Raw genomic sequence first — 15,530 nt, forward strand, 5'->3', positions numbered from 1 at the left:
CCTCCTCCTCTGTTTTTTTTTTTTTTTTTTGGCCTAGCAATAGTTTTTATTCTCCATTCTACAATTAAAAATTAGGAGGGAAGGGAGATTTCATTAGCCACTTAATTTATCTTGGATTGCTGCAATTCAAATAAACACTTATTGTCGCGATTCAAATGAACACTTATGAGCCTTCTAATGAAGCAGGATACTAATTTATTTGGAGGTAAAGTAATTTTAAAGTTATTATGTAGTTGTTTTGCATGTATTTAGCGATCTTTACTTTAGGCAAGTTAGGAGTAGGTTAGTTTATTGACATGGGCTTGAACAGGGTTTAATTTACAAAGGTTAATATAATAAAAAAATTATTTGTGATTTAAAAAAAAAACATCAGCAAAAAAATTATTAATCATAAATTTGGTTTAGCTACATACTGAGAGGATTGTTACGTAGCTATCTTTTGATTGTTTATTTGGACTGATTATTCGGTACCTTTGTAATTTGTTGGGTTATCTTCCAAGCATGCGTAACTATGGGAGTGTTGCCGTACACAATACCTGTTTAAGAGTAATTCTAACGAACATAATCTTTTTTTTAAATCAAACCCAGGAGGCTACCAATTTTTTTTTTTTTTTTTTGGTTCTTGGGTCTTTTTAATTATTGTTATGTAATAAATTAGGTACTTTAACATTCGATTCAAATAGAGAAACATAACTTATGAATAACATTATTTTATTGAATTTTGAATTTATTTTACTTTTTATTGTAGTTTGTCAGTATAAAGTAAATACTTATAATTCATTATATAAGATAAACAAATAAAAGAAATAGAGAATAGTTAATAATAAAATTTAAAAAAATATTTTTTTTATTATTTACTTTGATTGGTAATCAAATTATAACATGAAATTATACAAAAAAACAAAACATAATTACAAATAATATATTTATATATATATAGTACGAGTATATATAGAAAAAATGGGGTGTAACAAGTCTTCTCCATGTGTTGGAATCAGAATAAATGATGTGAACTAAATATTGAAACTAATAATATATTACAAGCATGTTAATTAATTGAGCAACATGCTAGACTATAACCATTTAATAATATAAAATTAAAATCTCATGTTTTATAATATAAATATATCTCAACAAACACTTAGCTAAAATGTTTACTTTTTGTGTCAAAATTATCTATAACTGTAAGCATTAGCCAACCCGCGTTTTTTGTTGATTTGATACACAAAGGAAGACATTTAATCGTATAAGGATGATTAGATAACTTTACATTTTAAAGTTATGAGCAGTGTAACATGTCTCCTCCGTAATAAGTATCCTCACCCTCCCATATGTGTAGACTGAAAGCAATCCTTAATTCTCCATCTTCTTGTAGCCCTCCACCTAGCCTCCCCTCACATCCCCACTTTTAAAAATAGATTGTCTTAAGCAAACTTAGCTTTTCGTGGCCCCTATTGGAACTTGGGGCACTACGCACCCTGCGTATCAGGTAGCTGCAGCCGTTTTTATTTAATATATTTTCCTGGCCCCGAATTTTCTAGTGACTCCCCTTGTTTTAATTGCCTCTTACCAAACTGAGCCTATATAAAAAAGAACCCAGACCGGACCAAGACTGATAAAGCTGCACAGAGGCCGTTGAAAAAAAATAACCGGGACCGATAGGACCGCTGAACCTGAATCGGCACAACCTTGCAAATAATTATATGATGAATGTTTCGTTGTTGTCGAGAAAGATCCTGATAATTCTAATTATCTTGCTATGATAATTACCGTGTACTAACACATTGCTGAATGCCATTTTGCCGAACAAAAAAATGAATATATTTGATGATGATTAATGCTCCAATACTTTTAATTTTGAAATAATATGAATGGGAATCATAATTACAAAGATAAAATGCTTAATTATTAGTCACAAATTTGGAATGATTAAGTATATGATCATTAATTAATTTTTTTATCAGATATCAGTTGGAATAATTCCGAAAAATGGTAAAAAATTATTTTTATTGGAGATTCAGTGAACGAATCTTTTTAATGATTCAGGATACTAAAAGGAATAACAATTCCCAGCACTACTGACAGTCAGAAGGACCGATCCTAAGACTGGACTCGAATAAAAAATGACTGACACAACACTATTTCTTACCTGACTAACAAAAATAAACCTGTATTTTGTTGTCAACTATCAAAGTTTCTACTTTTCCTCAAAGATTTGGATTACTATAAATATGGAATAGGACATTGCTGTAGACATACATCTTGTGTGTTGTATTTATGACGAGGCTGAGAGACACAAGCTATTTGGTAGATGAATCCAGAACGACCCAGAGAAACGAAGAGAAGACGTGGAGGAAGGAAGGCTTGATTGATAAGAAACACTAATCTATTCTTATTAAGGACATATTACATACTACTTTGACAATCATAATCCAAACAGGTGTGATCATTCTGATAAATGATCACACTGTACTTTACGTACATCTTAAATAGTCACAGTAATAATAATAAGAACAATATAATAAGATAAGAGGGGGGGAGAGAGAAGAAACCAAAGAAGAGACAAATACATAACATTGTTCAAATTCGACATTATAAGCATCAGGACTTGATTCAATTATATAATTTAGGAGGACGATAGCGCCGAGACCATAGGGGGAATTGCACCTTTTTAGACTAAGTGGTATAATCACATTTGATCCTATGACGCTGATTTGAGGACACATTTTGTTAATCTATGGAAATGGCTCAAACCCGGGCTCCTCTGAGCCCTTGTGCTCCGTGATGCATTGTGAAGGACTCCATGATATATAACATAAATAAAATATTAGGTTGAGCATAGTTCATACACCCCAGGATATTAAATAATAAGTAACAGCATGTCAGTCAAAAATTGATATTAATCCTGATTTGAAATAACTGTATCCTAGTCACAGGAGAAAATTATGCAATAAAGTTGGATTGAGGGAGGATAGAAGTTAACAATTTGTATTTAAAGCTTTGATAATATATTTTTAGGTACATTAAAGAACTCCAAATCATATGATGAATCTATCAGCATCCTTAATCTTCAGTGAGGATATCAAAAAAAGAATGTACGGTAATTGAGAAACGAAGGAAGTTTTGCTTGTTTCATGAGTTGTTTTTTTTGGTTCATATGATAGTTCGAATAAGATTTCACAGAATGTAGGTTGTAGATATTTCAAATCACTATGTATTTATGAATATAATGCCGCACTAAATCCTCATTGCCAGAGTTTTGATAGATTAGGGATAGATTATAGGCAGCCTCTCTTTTCAAATCAAAATTATTATTTTCCGGTATTGCAGACTTTAGAGCCAATGTCTTTTTATAGTAGAATACTGCATTCGGAAGAAGTCCTAATTGGTGCATTGCTCTTCCTAGATTATAGTAGGATTCTTGACATGGCCCTCTCAATTCCATGTAAACATTAAGAAATGCAATGGCCTAAGATGATGATAATAATATTGAATTATAGAAATTTATGGAATGAACTTTTTCATTACTAACTTGAACGACCAAACTGTGTTTTTTAGCAGAAAATTTCTGGCAAGCCATATGCGTGTATGCTAGACCCAACATCATTGCAATCATGGGATTCGTTTTGGCTTGTCTGAATGCTGACATGTATTCCCCCAATGAGTACTACAAAGAAGAAGAAATTGAATTTAATACTTAATACCAAAGGAGTCATGATGACCATGCACTACTTTATAAGTCCCAGCAACGAGACAGTTATGTCCATTCAATATACCAAGGGCAAGATTATCCGGATGACGACTCATGAGACGCATAAGAAATCGGTTGTGTCTCACATCATCTGCCCTCATAATAACTAAATTGAATAGATTCCATACACGATGGTTATCAATATTCTTTACAACTAGTTCGCGAACAATATTATACGCATGATATGAATCCCCATTGCGAAAAGAAGATATTAAGCAGTAAAAAGTAAGTTCTTTAGAGTGTTCAAGCTTCTTATTGAAATGTGGTGATCCAAGGGCGGAAAATGTTAGACGTTGTAGTTCGTCATACCTTTTAAGGTTATGCAAAAGAACGCATAATTTACGAAACAATTCAAATTCATCCGACAACTCGATTTGATTGTCTTCCTGAAAGGAGGGTCCCTCATCAAATTTTATTGGCTCACGATAAAAGGCACGCACTTCGGACAAGGCTCTATTCTTGCTAACTAGTTTTTTAGCAGACGCAATGGCATGAAGTTCATCCCTAAATATACATATATTTGAATAGATAATTACAAAAACATGTAGTAAAAGTAGAGTAACCTATTTCTGATGTTGATGAAATGACGATTAAAGAGCATTTTGGCTTTATCAATAAATTCCTCAGTTTGCCCTTCGGAAAATAACAATTGACATCTCTCATAAAGAAGACTCGAATCCAGTAGTTCCGCTTTATCTAAAATTAATTATAATAAATATAAAGTCTAAAGATCAAGTATAATTACCACCTTGAGTCAATATGCTTAAGGCTTCATCAGGGCGATTTAAACGATGAAGAATGATGGACAGAGTTTTACGAGCATCGCAGTGTTGAGGTGCAAGATCTACAACTAATTGATAAGCCTTTTCTGCTTCTTCGAGATGTCCCAATTTGAATAGAGCCTCGCCATAAAAAAGCCAAACTGCAGCCTTTAAAAAAAGAAATAAAAAAATTATTTGACAGACAAACGTGACTGTGGATTGATTAACTTTATTAAATTCATTGGACTGCACTAGTTGTTTCAAGTAAACTTCCGCAATGTCATATTTTTCCTGATTCATGTACGCCTCTGCTACATCTAGCATCAAATCCCCGAATTCTTCCACATTTGAATTTAATAGCTCATTTGACAAGTCATCCTTCACCAAATGACAAGCTTTCAAATTAATCAAAACAATTATAAGTTTAGCACGGATATCAAGAGGGGTGTCTTCAGGAATGACTACTTTATTAAAGGATTGTAGTTGTTTTTCTGGAGAAAGGTCTTCCAATTCATTCTGGGGTAAATCTGAGGAAAATTTAACAATAGACTTGCTACAAAGAATATCCAAAGTATCTTCATACAATTTTAATGATATGAGGAGTTCCAAAAACAAGTTAACATCATCTGGACTGACACAATCCGGATGTTTTTTGAAAGCTGTTTCGATGATATTTTTTGCCTCTTCTACGTCTCCTTTTTGATGCAGAATTCGAGCAATTTCCTTGGATCCATGAAGAAAATCCTTACCTTGATCATCCCTTAAGACTATAAATATAAAAAGAATTTGATATTAGACATCCTCGTATATGATTTTTTTCTCCTGACCCTGTATAAACCTCTTATATCCTCTCAAAGCAATTTTCATTTCGCCGAGCTGCTCTAGGAGTTCACATCTTGCCAAATGATACCTAGGATTTTCTGGTTCCGCATCGATCGCTTTCCTATAACAAGCTGCAGCTTGACTTTGATCACCTAGCTCCAAAGACAAATCCGCAAGTCTTGCCCATTCCTCAGGATCTTGAGGAGCTAAATGTGCGGCAATGAGAGAGAATTGAAGAGACTTTTCAGCCTCTCCATTCTCATCGTACAAAGCAGCCAAGGTTTGAAAAGGCTCAGGAACAGTAGGGTCCTGTCTTATTACCTCCATACACATTCTTATCGCAGTTTCTTTATCTCCCCTAGCAAATCTAAGATTGGCTTCACCGATAAGACCTTGAAGGGCAGGGTCTAGTTTTCGACGACGAGTTCGAACACCAACTCGTTTCTTTTTCTTCCCTAACTGCTGTCGACTTGTTTGATCCATTTCTTTTTCAAACTGGGTGCAATGATCCGTTTCAGCTTCTGAATTTGGATCATCAATTTCAGAGACTTTTGATTTTTTTGTCTCCGGAATCCATTCCTCATCTTTTTCGTCTTCATCTTCATTATTTTCCTCTAACTCACTACTTAGCTCTTCTTCATCACTTTCTTGATTCATTTCTCGAACAAAGTCACTAAATGACAAGTTTCCAGCAAGGTATTTATCTGTTAACTCACGCTCCCTCACGGCATTCGGATCATCTTTGAACTCATACAAAGTTTCTTCTCCATCCACAACATCCATATACGCCTCATCCTCCTTTTCATCGAAATAATCTTCATCAGAATCTTGATTCATAAAAAACTTTAAAGCATTGCCACTCGCAACTGCTTCTATAGAAGTAGAAGGCTTTTCCGTAGATGTCTATGTAGATATATAATATTAAGATACAATCTAAGAATACATAGCATTGAAGGAAAGTAATAATTACCTCATTTTCCTGACCTTCAGTCTCATCGTCAAGCTGAAGCTGTTTTAATATGGCTACTGGATCCAGAAGTTGCGTCTCAGAAATGGAAACTTTAGGAACGTCGTCCATACTATGATTTAAATATTTAAAAATGTAGAAATATCTATATTTATAAAATCATTTAATCAAAATTGCAATTGATTATATTATAGTATTGTATATGTAACAAGATAACCATGAGCTGAGTACATTAATTAACAGATTTGTGAGGTAAGCTACAAAGAATGAATATGTTGACTCTAAATAATGCCTAATAATAAAGTAATTTTTGGTAAATACATTAGTGAGCTAAAGTTTTCAGTCTGTATTGATGTTATAAAATTCTTCCAGTTTCCTCAATGGATCTTTCTGACAATGACTACTTTGCTGAAAATATGATTTCCTGACTTCAGAAGGCAAATCATCTAAATCAGATTCTCTGAGCAGACCAGGAGGTAAGAAGCCCAGAAGCTTGGATGCATTTTCTCGTAATAAATTCATTCTTTCTTCGTTCACTATACGATTCCTCTCTTCTTCCTCTGCCATTAAAGTCTTTAAGAATAACATTTCCTCTTCATTCTCCTTGATTCTACGTATTCTTCTCTCTTCCATATGACACTCTGCCTCTTTTCGAAGTTGCAATCTCTTCATTCTACGTTTTTGATCATTCATTTGCTCAACTTTGGCTTCTTGCTCCATAGTTTCAATCCATCTAAGACGATACTCTTCCTCTTCCAGCCGTTGGCGTTCAATGTCTTTTTGTCGTAGCTCCATCGCGATTTGATTACTTTTGCATAAGTCTAATTTACGTCGTATTGTATTTTCTATTTCCATGTGCTCTGCCAGTTTATCTTCATCCCGCTTTCGGCCTTCATAGACCTCTCTCAATATGTCTTCTTTTTCAAGCAAATCCTTCTCCTTCTCAAAGATTTGTTCAGCCAATTTAAGAACGGACTCATTCTTAATTACTCGTTTTTCCTTTTGAATCCGTTCTCTCTCATTGAGTATCTCCTGCCTTTCAGCTAAATAGCGCTGTATCTCTTGATTTTGACGATCTAAGAATTCTTGATCTCGTTTTTCACGTTCTTTTTGAGTATTTACAAATGCATCAATGAGTTCTTTCTCGACTTTCTTCGCAATGAGTCGCTCATATCGCTTTTTTTCATCTTCCTTCTTGATTTTGAGTACAATGTCATCAATTAGTTTCTTTTCATCAAGGAAATCTTGAAATTCCAGACGGCACAGTTCATTTTTCTCCATTATTTGAAGAGTTAAAGCTTTTCTATACTCCGTTTTATCCTTAAATTCTTTCATTATCTGGTATTTTTCTTCCTTTTGCAGGCACCTTTCAAGAGTTTCTCTCTCCTTTTGAAGCTCCTCCTGAGCCTTGGATCTCTGAGTCACTCGATGGAGTTCTTTTTCCGCAATTTGGGCTGCTCTAGCCTTATTAATATAGGCTAGCTGAAGTTTAGATTCGAGTTCTCGAAGGTCTGGGTCATTATTTCTGTAAATAAGACATGTTAACTTGTACCGACTTAGAATGACTTCTTTACCTCAATAACTGACGACGCTTTGCTTCAACCAATTCTCTATCCGTCATATACTCGCTTCTTGGAAACATTTTCAACCTTTAAAGTATATATTTTATTAGTTACAATTTTCATTTTGAAATGCTTGATCAATATTTTTGTTTATTATTTGTTTACAATGATTGATGAACCTTTCTTCAATTCGGTCCACTTTATAGGAGTTCAGCTCTGATGACGTCATTAAAATAGAAATAAATACTTCATCCGGCGTTACTTTACTAAAACAAAAATACACTTAGTTTTTGTTGTCAGCTGTCGATTCCCTCCTCTCACTTGATACGTCATGGGTACTTCATAGTTTATTCTTTTTGAGAAATCCATCAATTAAATAATTCATCTAATTTTTGGGTTGCAATCTGTTCAATTACTTGTACAAATTAAAACTTGACACAACATATAATGGTTCTAGAACACATTGCCGAACTGACAATTTACCAAAAAAAAACAAAAATATATTTGATGATGATTCATGGTGCAATACTAACTAATTATTCAATAGACTCATACTCCAATGAAAAACATATCTTGATAATTATAAGGTACGAGACAACCTCTGGATTCAGGAGTTTTACTCAAGACATGAACAGATATATATGAGCTCCAAAAAATTCGATATAAACGATTAGTTCATTGCCATCGTTCATTGAATCTCAATCATTAATTGACTTATTCTATCCTTAAACATTTTTTCTCTTTCCAATTTATCTGTTTAATTAATTATTGGGCAGTCAGCATAATATTTGTTCTGATAGCGGTTTGAACCAACTATTGAAGCCTCCTTATAACGAAATGAATCAACTATTAAGTAATACTTAATCATTAAAATTCGTGGCAAATAAATAAATATTTTATATTTTAAAATTGGTGTAACTTGAATGAGAATCATAAATACATATTGTTGTAGCTTAAATCATCACATCATGAAATATATTTAACAAATTTTTCGGGAATCTGGCTTTCATAAGCTAGTCAATATTTGTATATGTATATAGTAATTAATTTATAAATAATTTTATTATGTCAAATTGGTTACACTACTTCAACACAAAAGCAAGCTAGAATGATATTTTTTTTCAAAATTGAGTAAGGATTTCATTTGCATTCTTCGACACAAATTATCCTCAATGTCTATCGACAAATTTTTCTTATTAACCCTTTGGAGGATGTACAAATTGCACTTAATATTGCCTTAAATGATTTCCACAATAAAAGACCGAGAAATTGACATATTTTTTAAAAAAAGGCTATGTCAGAACCACTACAAGTAGTGATAGGACGAATAAAAAAATCCCGATGCAGATTCCAATTCTTTCATATTTCAAATAATAGTTAAAAAATACCATTTTTCTATCAGGGGCGTCCATAGGAAAGAATATTTTTTTTTTGATGTGGGGGCTTTGTTATATATATTTTTTTTAATTTGAAAAATTAAATTTTTTGGAATAAAATTTCAAAAATCCACAGCTGTGCTCATAAATTTATTTATTTTTTTGGAAATTTTCTTACTAGTTACTAGTACATATGCCAAATTTTACTACGTATTGCATAAGTTTTCATTTTTTTGTTTCACTGATTCACAAATTTGCATTCACAAGTCATAATTTTTTCATTAGTAGCATTGGTCAATATTTGAGTGTTAGATTTAACTATTCCTTAGCCTAAATCATTATTTTGTTGTGATATCAAGGACCTCAATTATCCATTTCTGGAAGATAGAGAAGAAGAAGATATCCTTCAGCTTGTCAACACGTTGTCCTCTAAGACTTTTCTTAGAGGGGATTGTAAGGAACTGGTCATGTTGGTAATTCTCTACATGAGTGTACAACAGTTCTTCTGACCTGGTGCCCAACACAAAGCAAGGATGATGTCTAAGCTTCTTTATGCTATAAAGATCGATCTGCTCAGTAAAAATATAGTTTAATTTGTTATCTAATATTTGTGACTGGACTAAATTGTTTGTTGCACTTTTTATAAAATTTTTGGTTACCTATCTGAATAATTTACAACTCTACTTCCTTCAGCAGCTCCTTTGAATGATCTCATACTGGTGAATAGCTTGATCAGTTATATGCAAATCAATAAAACTTGTGTAGATGTAGTAATCAAGGTATTCTTGGCGCATTTGTGGTAACTAACCGAAGAACTCTTACCATTAGCGTTATTTTTTGATCAAGTTAGAAATAACCTCAATTCATACATGGTAACGAAATTACTGAATTTAACAATAAGACTCCGGAGCAAGAGGCATGACTCAAGATATTCCCTTTCAAATCTAAGAAACAGAGAGCAAAAAAAAAGTAGTTTGTATTTAAAAATCTATGTATTTATATTTGTAAAGTAGTTACTAATTTAATTATAATTATGTATTTCACGATTAAACATTTGATTAATTGAAAAAAGTTTTTTTTTTTTAAGTTTTCATCTTTTAAACTCTGGCCTCTATCCTTAATTCAAATATCACCTTAAGAAAATACTCTCTCAACGCTAGCTGAGGACAGGAGTGTATATATCAACAAGTAACATTTGTGCTTGATTAGATAGAATTCACATTAGGAGATGCAAATAAGATAATATTAAATGCTAATGGGTTCACAAATAGTGTGTCTTGAGTAAAGTTCAAGTGTGCAGCACGATTTGTGACAAACATACATTAATAGCATATAATAATCCAAATAATTGGTTTAATTAAAATATAATATTCATCACGGGTTATAACTCGAATCCAACTCTAATATTTATGTATTCTGTAGTGTGAATGTCCCGGGAGGGAACTTTATTATTAACAAATCCATGTACTTGAGTTAATTCACCTTTTAATATGCAAGTAAGGATATTAGGACCCTCAAGTAGTTTATTTATATCCCTATCTTATAGAAGAAGGAGAATGGACTGACGCACAATGGTGTTAATATAATGTGTATATTATATAGGCTAAAGGAAGTAACTTATGCCTTATTCACCATCTGTTAAGACATCCTTGACTTCCTTAGAGATACTCATCGTGGGAAAAAAAGATTTTTGCAATCTTTATACTTCAAGTAACGTTTAATAAGGTTTATTAGTAGGGATATACAGATGCATTGGAATCGGTATCGGAATTGCCAAGAATAGGCCTTTTTTTGAAAAATCGGAATCGGCTAAATAATCCTGATTCCACCAATACATATGCATAATTATTTATATGAACAATAAAACTTATTTGAGTTCATTTTTTGGAAACACAATTACAGGGATGAGGGGCGTCCACAAGGGGTGTGCTGGAGGGCCGTAGCCCTCCCCAATATACAAAATTCCAAAAAATTAACTTCTCAAAATTTTATTCCGAAATATTATTTTATGTGAATATTTTTGAATTTTTTCCCCACAAAATTAATTTTTTTGTGAATAGATGTGAATTTAAAAAAAAAAATTTTTTGTGAAGAAATGTGGTTTTTGGATTTTTTTTTTAAATTCAATTTTTCTTAAATAGCTGTGGGTTTTTGAAATTTTTTACAAAAAAAAATAATTTTCTTTGAAGAACTATGGATTTTGATTTTTTTTCCCCAAAGATTTCATTTTAATTTTTTTTTTCAAAAAAATTTTTAACTTTTGCATTTTTTTTCAAAAAAATTAATTTTCTTGAATAGCTATGGATTTAAAAAAAAAGATTCCAAAAACCAAACCCTCCCAAAATATAATCCTGCGGAAGGTGTACTGTATAATTTAGTCCATATGTCATACTTTCTCTTTCTATCTCAAATTGGAGACAGCGACAGCGGATAGTTGAAATGTAATCCTCCCAACCTTTTAATAAGAAGGTAATAACAAAAGCAAAGTATACATTATTTTAGTAGGAGGAAAGTGATCTCGAGTTTTTCGAGATATTCGACACTTTGAAGACCACGAAAGTAGATAAAAGGTCAGATTATATCAAGGAGATTGTAATTTTGTCTTTTATAGAGTATGGGGTGGGGTATTCGGATTTCATCCGTAGACTGAGGGATGAGTCCGGAGGAGGTCCTATCTCATTATGTAAGGCGCTACAACTTTTTCTTGTATCTTGGCCTCATCTCTCAGTCCCTCCCCCATATAATACTCAATGTGAGATAATAAACCCACAATTTTTTCCATATTAAAAAAACAAATTTCAACTATTATAACTATATAGTCTCAAATTTGGATAAAGAAAGAGAAAGTATGACGTGCAATTGATTATGCCTAGCCAACAGGATGTACAGGTGAAGTGTTGGACCTCAAAGCAGTTTAAACCCAACCATCACCGCGTTTCTAAGCATTTATAACCCTTTTATAATATGCTATAACACGACCCGGACCAGAAGTTGTGCAGATGAGCTCCTGGGCACAAAGTAGGTTAAATTCTTCAGCTGCCACTGATTTATCATACTATCATGTAAATGGAATTAAAATATGCAATCGTATATGTCGATAAATTTAATATCATTTTCCGGCCAATTGTCCAAAATAGTCATTCGGCGAAATTAACTTTCGGCAAAATGTCTGCTCCGCAAGTTGCCCTTCGGCAAAAATATTTTCTCCTAGAACCCTACCCAATTACAGTTACAAATCAATAAAATATCTAGACTAGACGACGTCGTGTGTAAAAATTTAAAAAAACGAAGCACATGGGTTATACACCCATTTTCAGGTTTGTACAAGAAATTTCCTTGTCATAGAAATAATCCCATTGTTAGTGCCCCATATATTTGAATTGTATCATGATGAGTCGTTCAAAAAGTCTCTCACGGTAGAAGTTAGATTGAGCGGTTTACTCTGAAACTATTAAGTAACTTCTTCACTAAATATTTCTTTTTGTATGTTTGTTGAAATAATGTTGTTTATAACAGAACTGAAGTCGAGTCCATATTTTCTGATTCAAGTTCAAGTCATCAGTATCCGTACCGGGTACATTAAAAAAGACACGAGTTCGGACTCGAACAATGGTTTATACATATTTGAATTTGTAGAGGAAGCATATAAAGGTTGACTTTAAATATCTAACAATGGCTGAACGTCAAACTCCCTAATATGAGCCAACCATAAATTAATTAGCTATTTAAAATTAAAAGTAATTAATAACTAATTATTATTTATAAATTCATGTAATTTTTTTCCTATCCGTAATTAATAAAAAGTTAAACCTTAAAAAAATAAACAATTTTATTATTTGCTTAAGAAATTATTTTATTAATAATAAGGAATCGGAATTCCTGATAAAAACCGTATCCGAACCGGAGTCGGCTGAAAATTTGGAATCGGTGCATCCCTACATATTAGTGATATGTCACGAGCAAGAACAACTCGAATAATTACGGGATACACTCGTTACACTTTTAGTTCTCATACATACTTGTCATCCACCAAATCATATTAAAATTTTTATTATTGAAAACTTGTCATTTAATTGAACGTTTTCACGTGGTGTCAATATTTGGATGTCGGACATTTTGAAAGCCTGTTTTATAGCAATGAAGTGCTTTTTTCATTAATATTAAAGGAAATATTGAACTTCAGGGGCATCGCAGGATTATACGTATATTTATATAATTATTTTTTAGGGATAACAAAAAAACGATAGGAGCAACCGTATTTATTTTTAAATCATAAAATTGATATTTTTCTCTACGTTTTACTCATCCATAGCTATGATTACTCCCCCACAGTTCTGAAAATTTATGGGCAAATTTATAAGTACATTTTTGTAATAATCTAGGATTTGCACATAGTTTAGCAGATTTTGTAGAATAAAAATCAAATGTTATTTATTTTTCAGTTTCATCATTTTGGCCAATATCCCACTTTGTTGGAAATTAAAATAGGATCACCCTATAATCAAAAGTATGTGCTATGTAATTATACAACATTACTAGGAAGCATCATGCCCAAAATAGTATGGTGAGATAAAAACTACATTCAAGAGGGATTGAATATCCATTGTTACCCCCATTTTTGTAAGGATTTACCTGCGTTCTGTTCCTTTCTCTTCTTCTGAATGGATACCTAATACAGGGAGTTCTCCCATAATGCAACTTTCGGAATAAAATAAAAAACCCATTATATGAAATCTGCATTTTTTTTTATCAACATTGATGTAAAATAAGAAAATAAATTAAATTCCAGATCTCACAACTTCAACAAAATTGGCTCAATTAGCCCTACGTATTAAATGGAACCCCCCTTCCCAATTAAAATGATCCACTCCTCCATACTATTAATATTAAACCATTATGTTGAAAACTAGTGAGCGTAATCAATAAAATTTATTTTCACTTAGAGTGATGGGCTAAACTTGTAGTAGCATGTAAACGTAATTGTTATTGTATCAGGAACAGACAATTAAAAACCAATGATTGCCTGGTATGTTTAAATATTACATTTAACCATATTTTTTATATGGCTTCCTTTCAAGGGCGTCTGAATCATTGGAATGACCTTTTTTTAAAGGAAATATGTACTTCAAAAAAAATTTCATATGTTTTATCATGATAATTTTTTCAATTCCATCCCTGTTTTTTCCTTCATTTTTATTAAGTTTTTAAAGATTCCTTCTTTTGGAGGGGGGCTACAGCCTCTGTATCAAGGCTGTTATTGTCTTAACACGAAATAACAGCATTGATACGGCGGCGAACAGATTGACAGCTCTTGACGATGAAGGCCGTATCCATGGCATATACCCTGTTTTGATCGTAGCTCGGAGCTAATGCAAATTTGGATGGTAAGTGCGGCAGACATTATTTTCCAAAACACCCCTAACTGGTAAGTTCAGGTGGATTGAGGTATAGCCAGAAGTCAGACATACAAGTTTTGGTTCTTTTTGGTTGTAATGTATTTCTTGATGTTGTAGGCAGTCAGGATGGATTCTGCCAAAAAACCATATCCATTCACAGAAAATAATTTCAAAAATTAATTTTTTCTAAAAAAAATTCACAAAGAAAAAAAAAAATTGGGAATAAAATTTAAAAAATTCAATTTGAAATATTAAATTTTTTGAAAAAAAAATTCAAGAAACTATACCTATTCACAGAAAATTATTTTTTTTGGAAGATAATTTTTTAAAATGAAATTTCAAATATTAATTGCTTTGGAAAAAAATTTAAAAAGTTGAGAGATATTAACAAAAAAAAAATCTTTTTTAGAAACAAATTTCAAAAATTCAATATAAAGAAAAAACCACAAATCTGCAGCTATTAACAAAAATATTCTAGTAAGTATACAAAATTCCTTAATTTGGGATAAAGTATAGCCCCTCCAGCCCACCCCTGCAGATCCCCCTGGCAGTATACAAGGCCCCCTGTAATTGTTTTGGGCATTATTTTTTTTTAAAGATTTTGGTACGTGTTCCATTCATATTATACTATATATATATTGACAAAAAGGATACAGTTCTAAGAATAGTCATTTATCAAATAATGTTACATTCAACACTGATCTAAACGGAAGTAAAACCTTCATTTTAAGTCGTAGGATATTTTTTTTTTTTTTTTTACAATAATCCTCAATCAACCATGATTTTTTTTTTTTTTTTTTTTTTGTTATTTTAGAAAGAAAGATCCTTTTCTTATAAAAGAGCAGCTGCTCCATACACTCCCATTCCTTCATCTAAGACGCGTTTGTTGGGATGT

General features: G+C 32.2%; 2 protein-coding genes across 2 annotated transcripts; both read right to left on the reverse strand.

Annotated features, from left to right (window-relative positions):
* Window positions 1-2,972: 2,972 nt before the first annotated feature.
* LOC121122525 (general transcription factor 3C polypeptide 3) lies at window positions 2,973-8,046 on the reverse strand. Its single transcript, XM_040717546.2, has 10 exons — window positions 8,029-8,046; window positions 7,876-7,950; window positions 6,305-7,826; window positions 5,340-6,237; window positions 4,741-5,279; window positions 4,500-4,680; window positions 4,315-4,447; window positions 3,733-4,255; window positions 3,533-3,667; window positions 2,973-3,469 (listed from the first exon to the last, which is right to left on the reverse strand). Exons 3-10 carry the CDS (start codon window positions 6,410-6,412, stop codon window positions 3,203-3,205), a joined length of 2,784 nt encoding a protein of 927 aa, XP_040573480.1. The 5' UTR covers window positions 6,413-7,826; window positions 7,876-7,950; window positions 8,029-8,046; the 3' UTR covers window positions 2,973-3,202.
* On the reverse strand, window positions 6,641-7,922 carry LOC121122527 (meiosis-specific nuclear structural protein 1-like). Its single transcript, XM_040717547.2, has 2 exons — window positions 7,876-7,922; window positions 6,641-7,826 (listed from the first exon to the last, which is right to left on the reverse strand). Exons 1-2 carry the CDS (start codon window positions 7,920-7,922, stop codon window positions 6,641-6,643), a joined length of 1,233 nt encoding a protein of 410 aa, XP_040573481.2.
* Window positions 8,047-15,530: the final 7,484 nt, after the last annotated feature.

The sequence above is a fragment of the Lepeophtheirus salmonis genome, chromosome 8, assembly GCF_016086655.4.
Source record: "Lepeophtheirus salmonis chromosome 8, UVic_Lsal_1.4, whole genome shotgun sequence".
Lineage (NCBI taxonomy): Eukaryota > Metazoa > Arthropoda > Copepoda > Siphonostomatoida > Caligidae > Lepeophtheirus > Lepeophtheirus salmonis.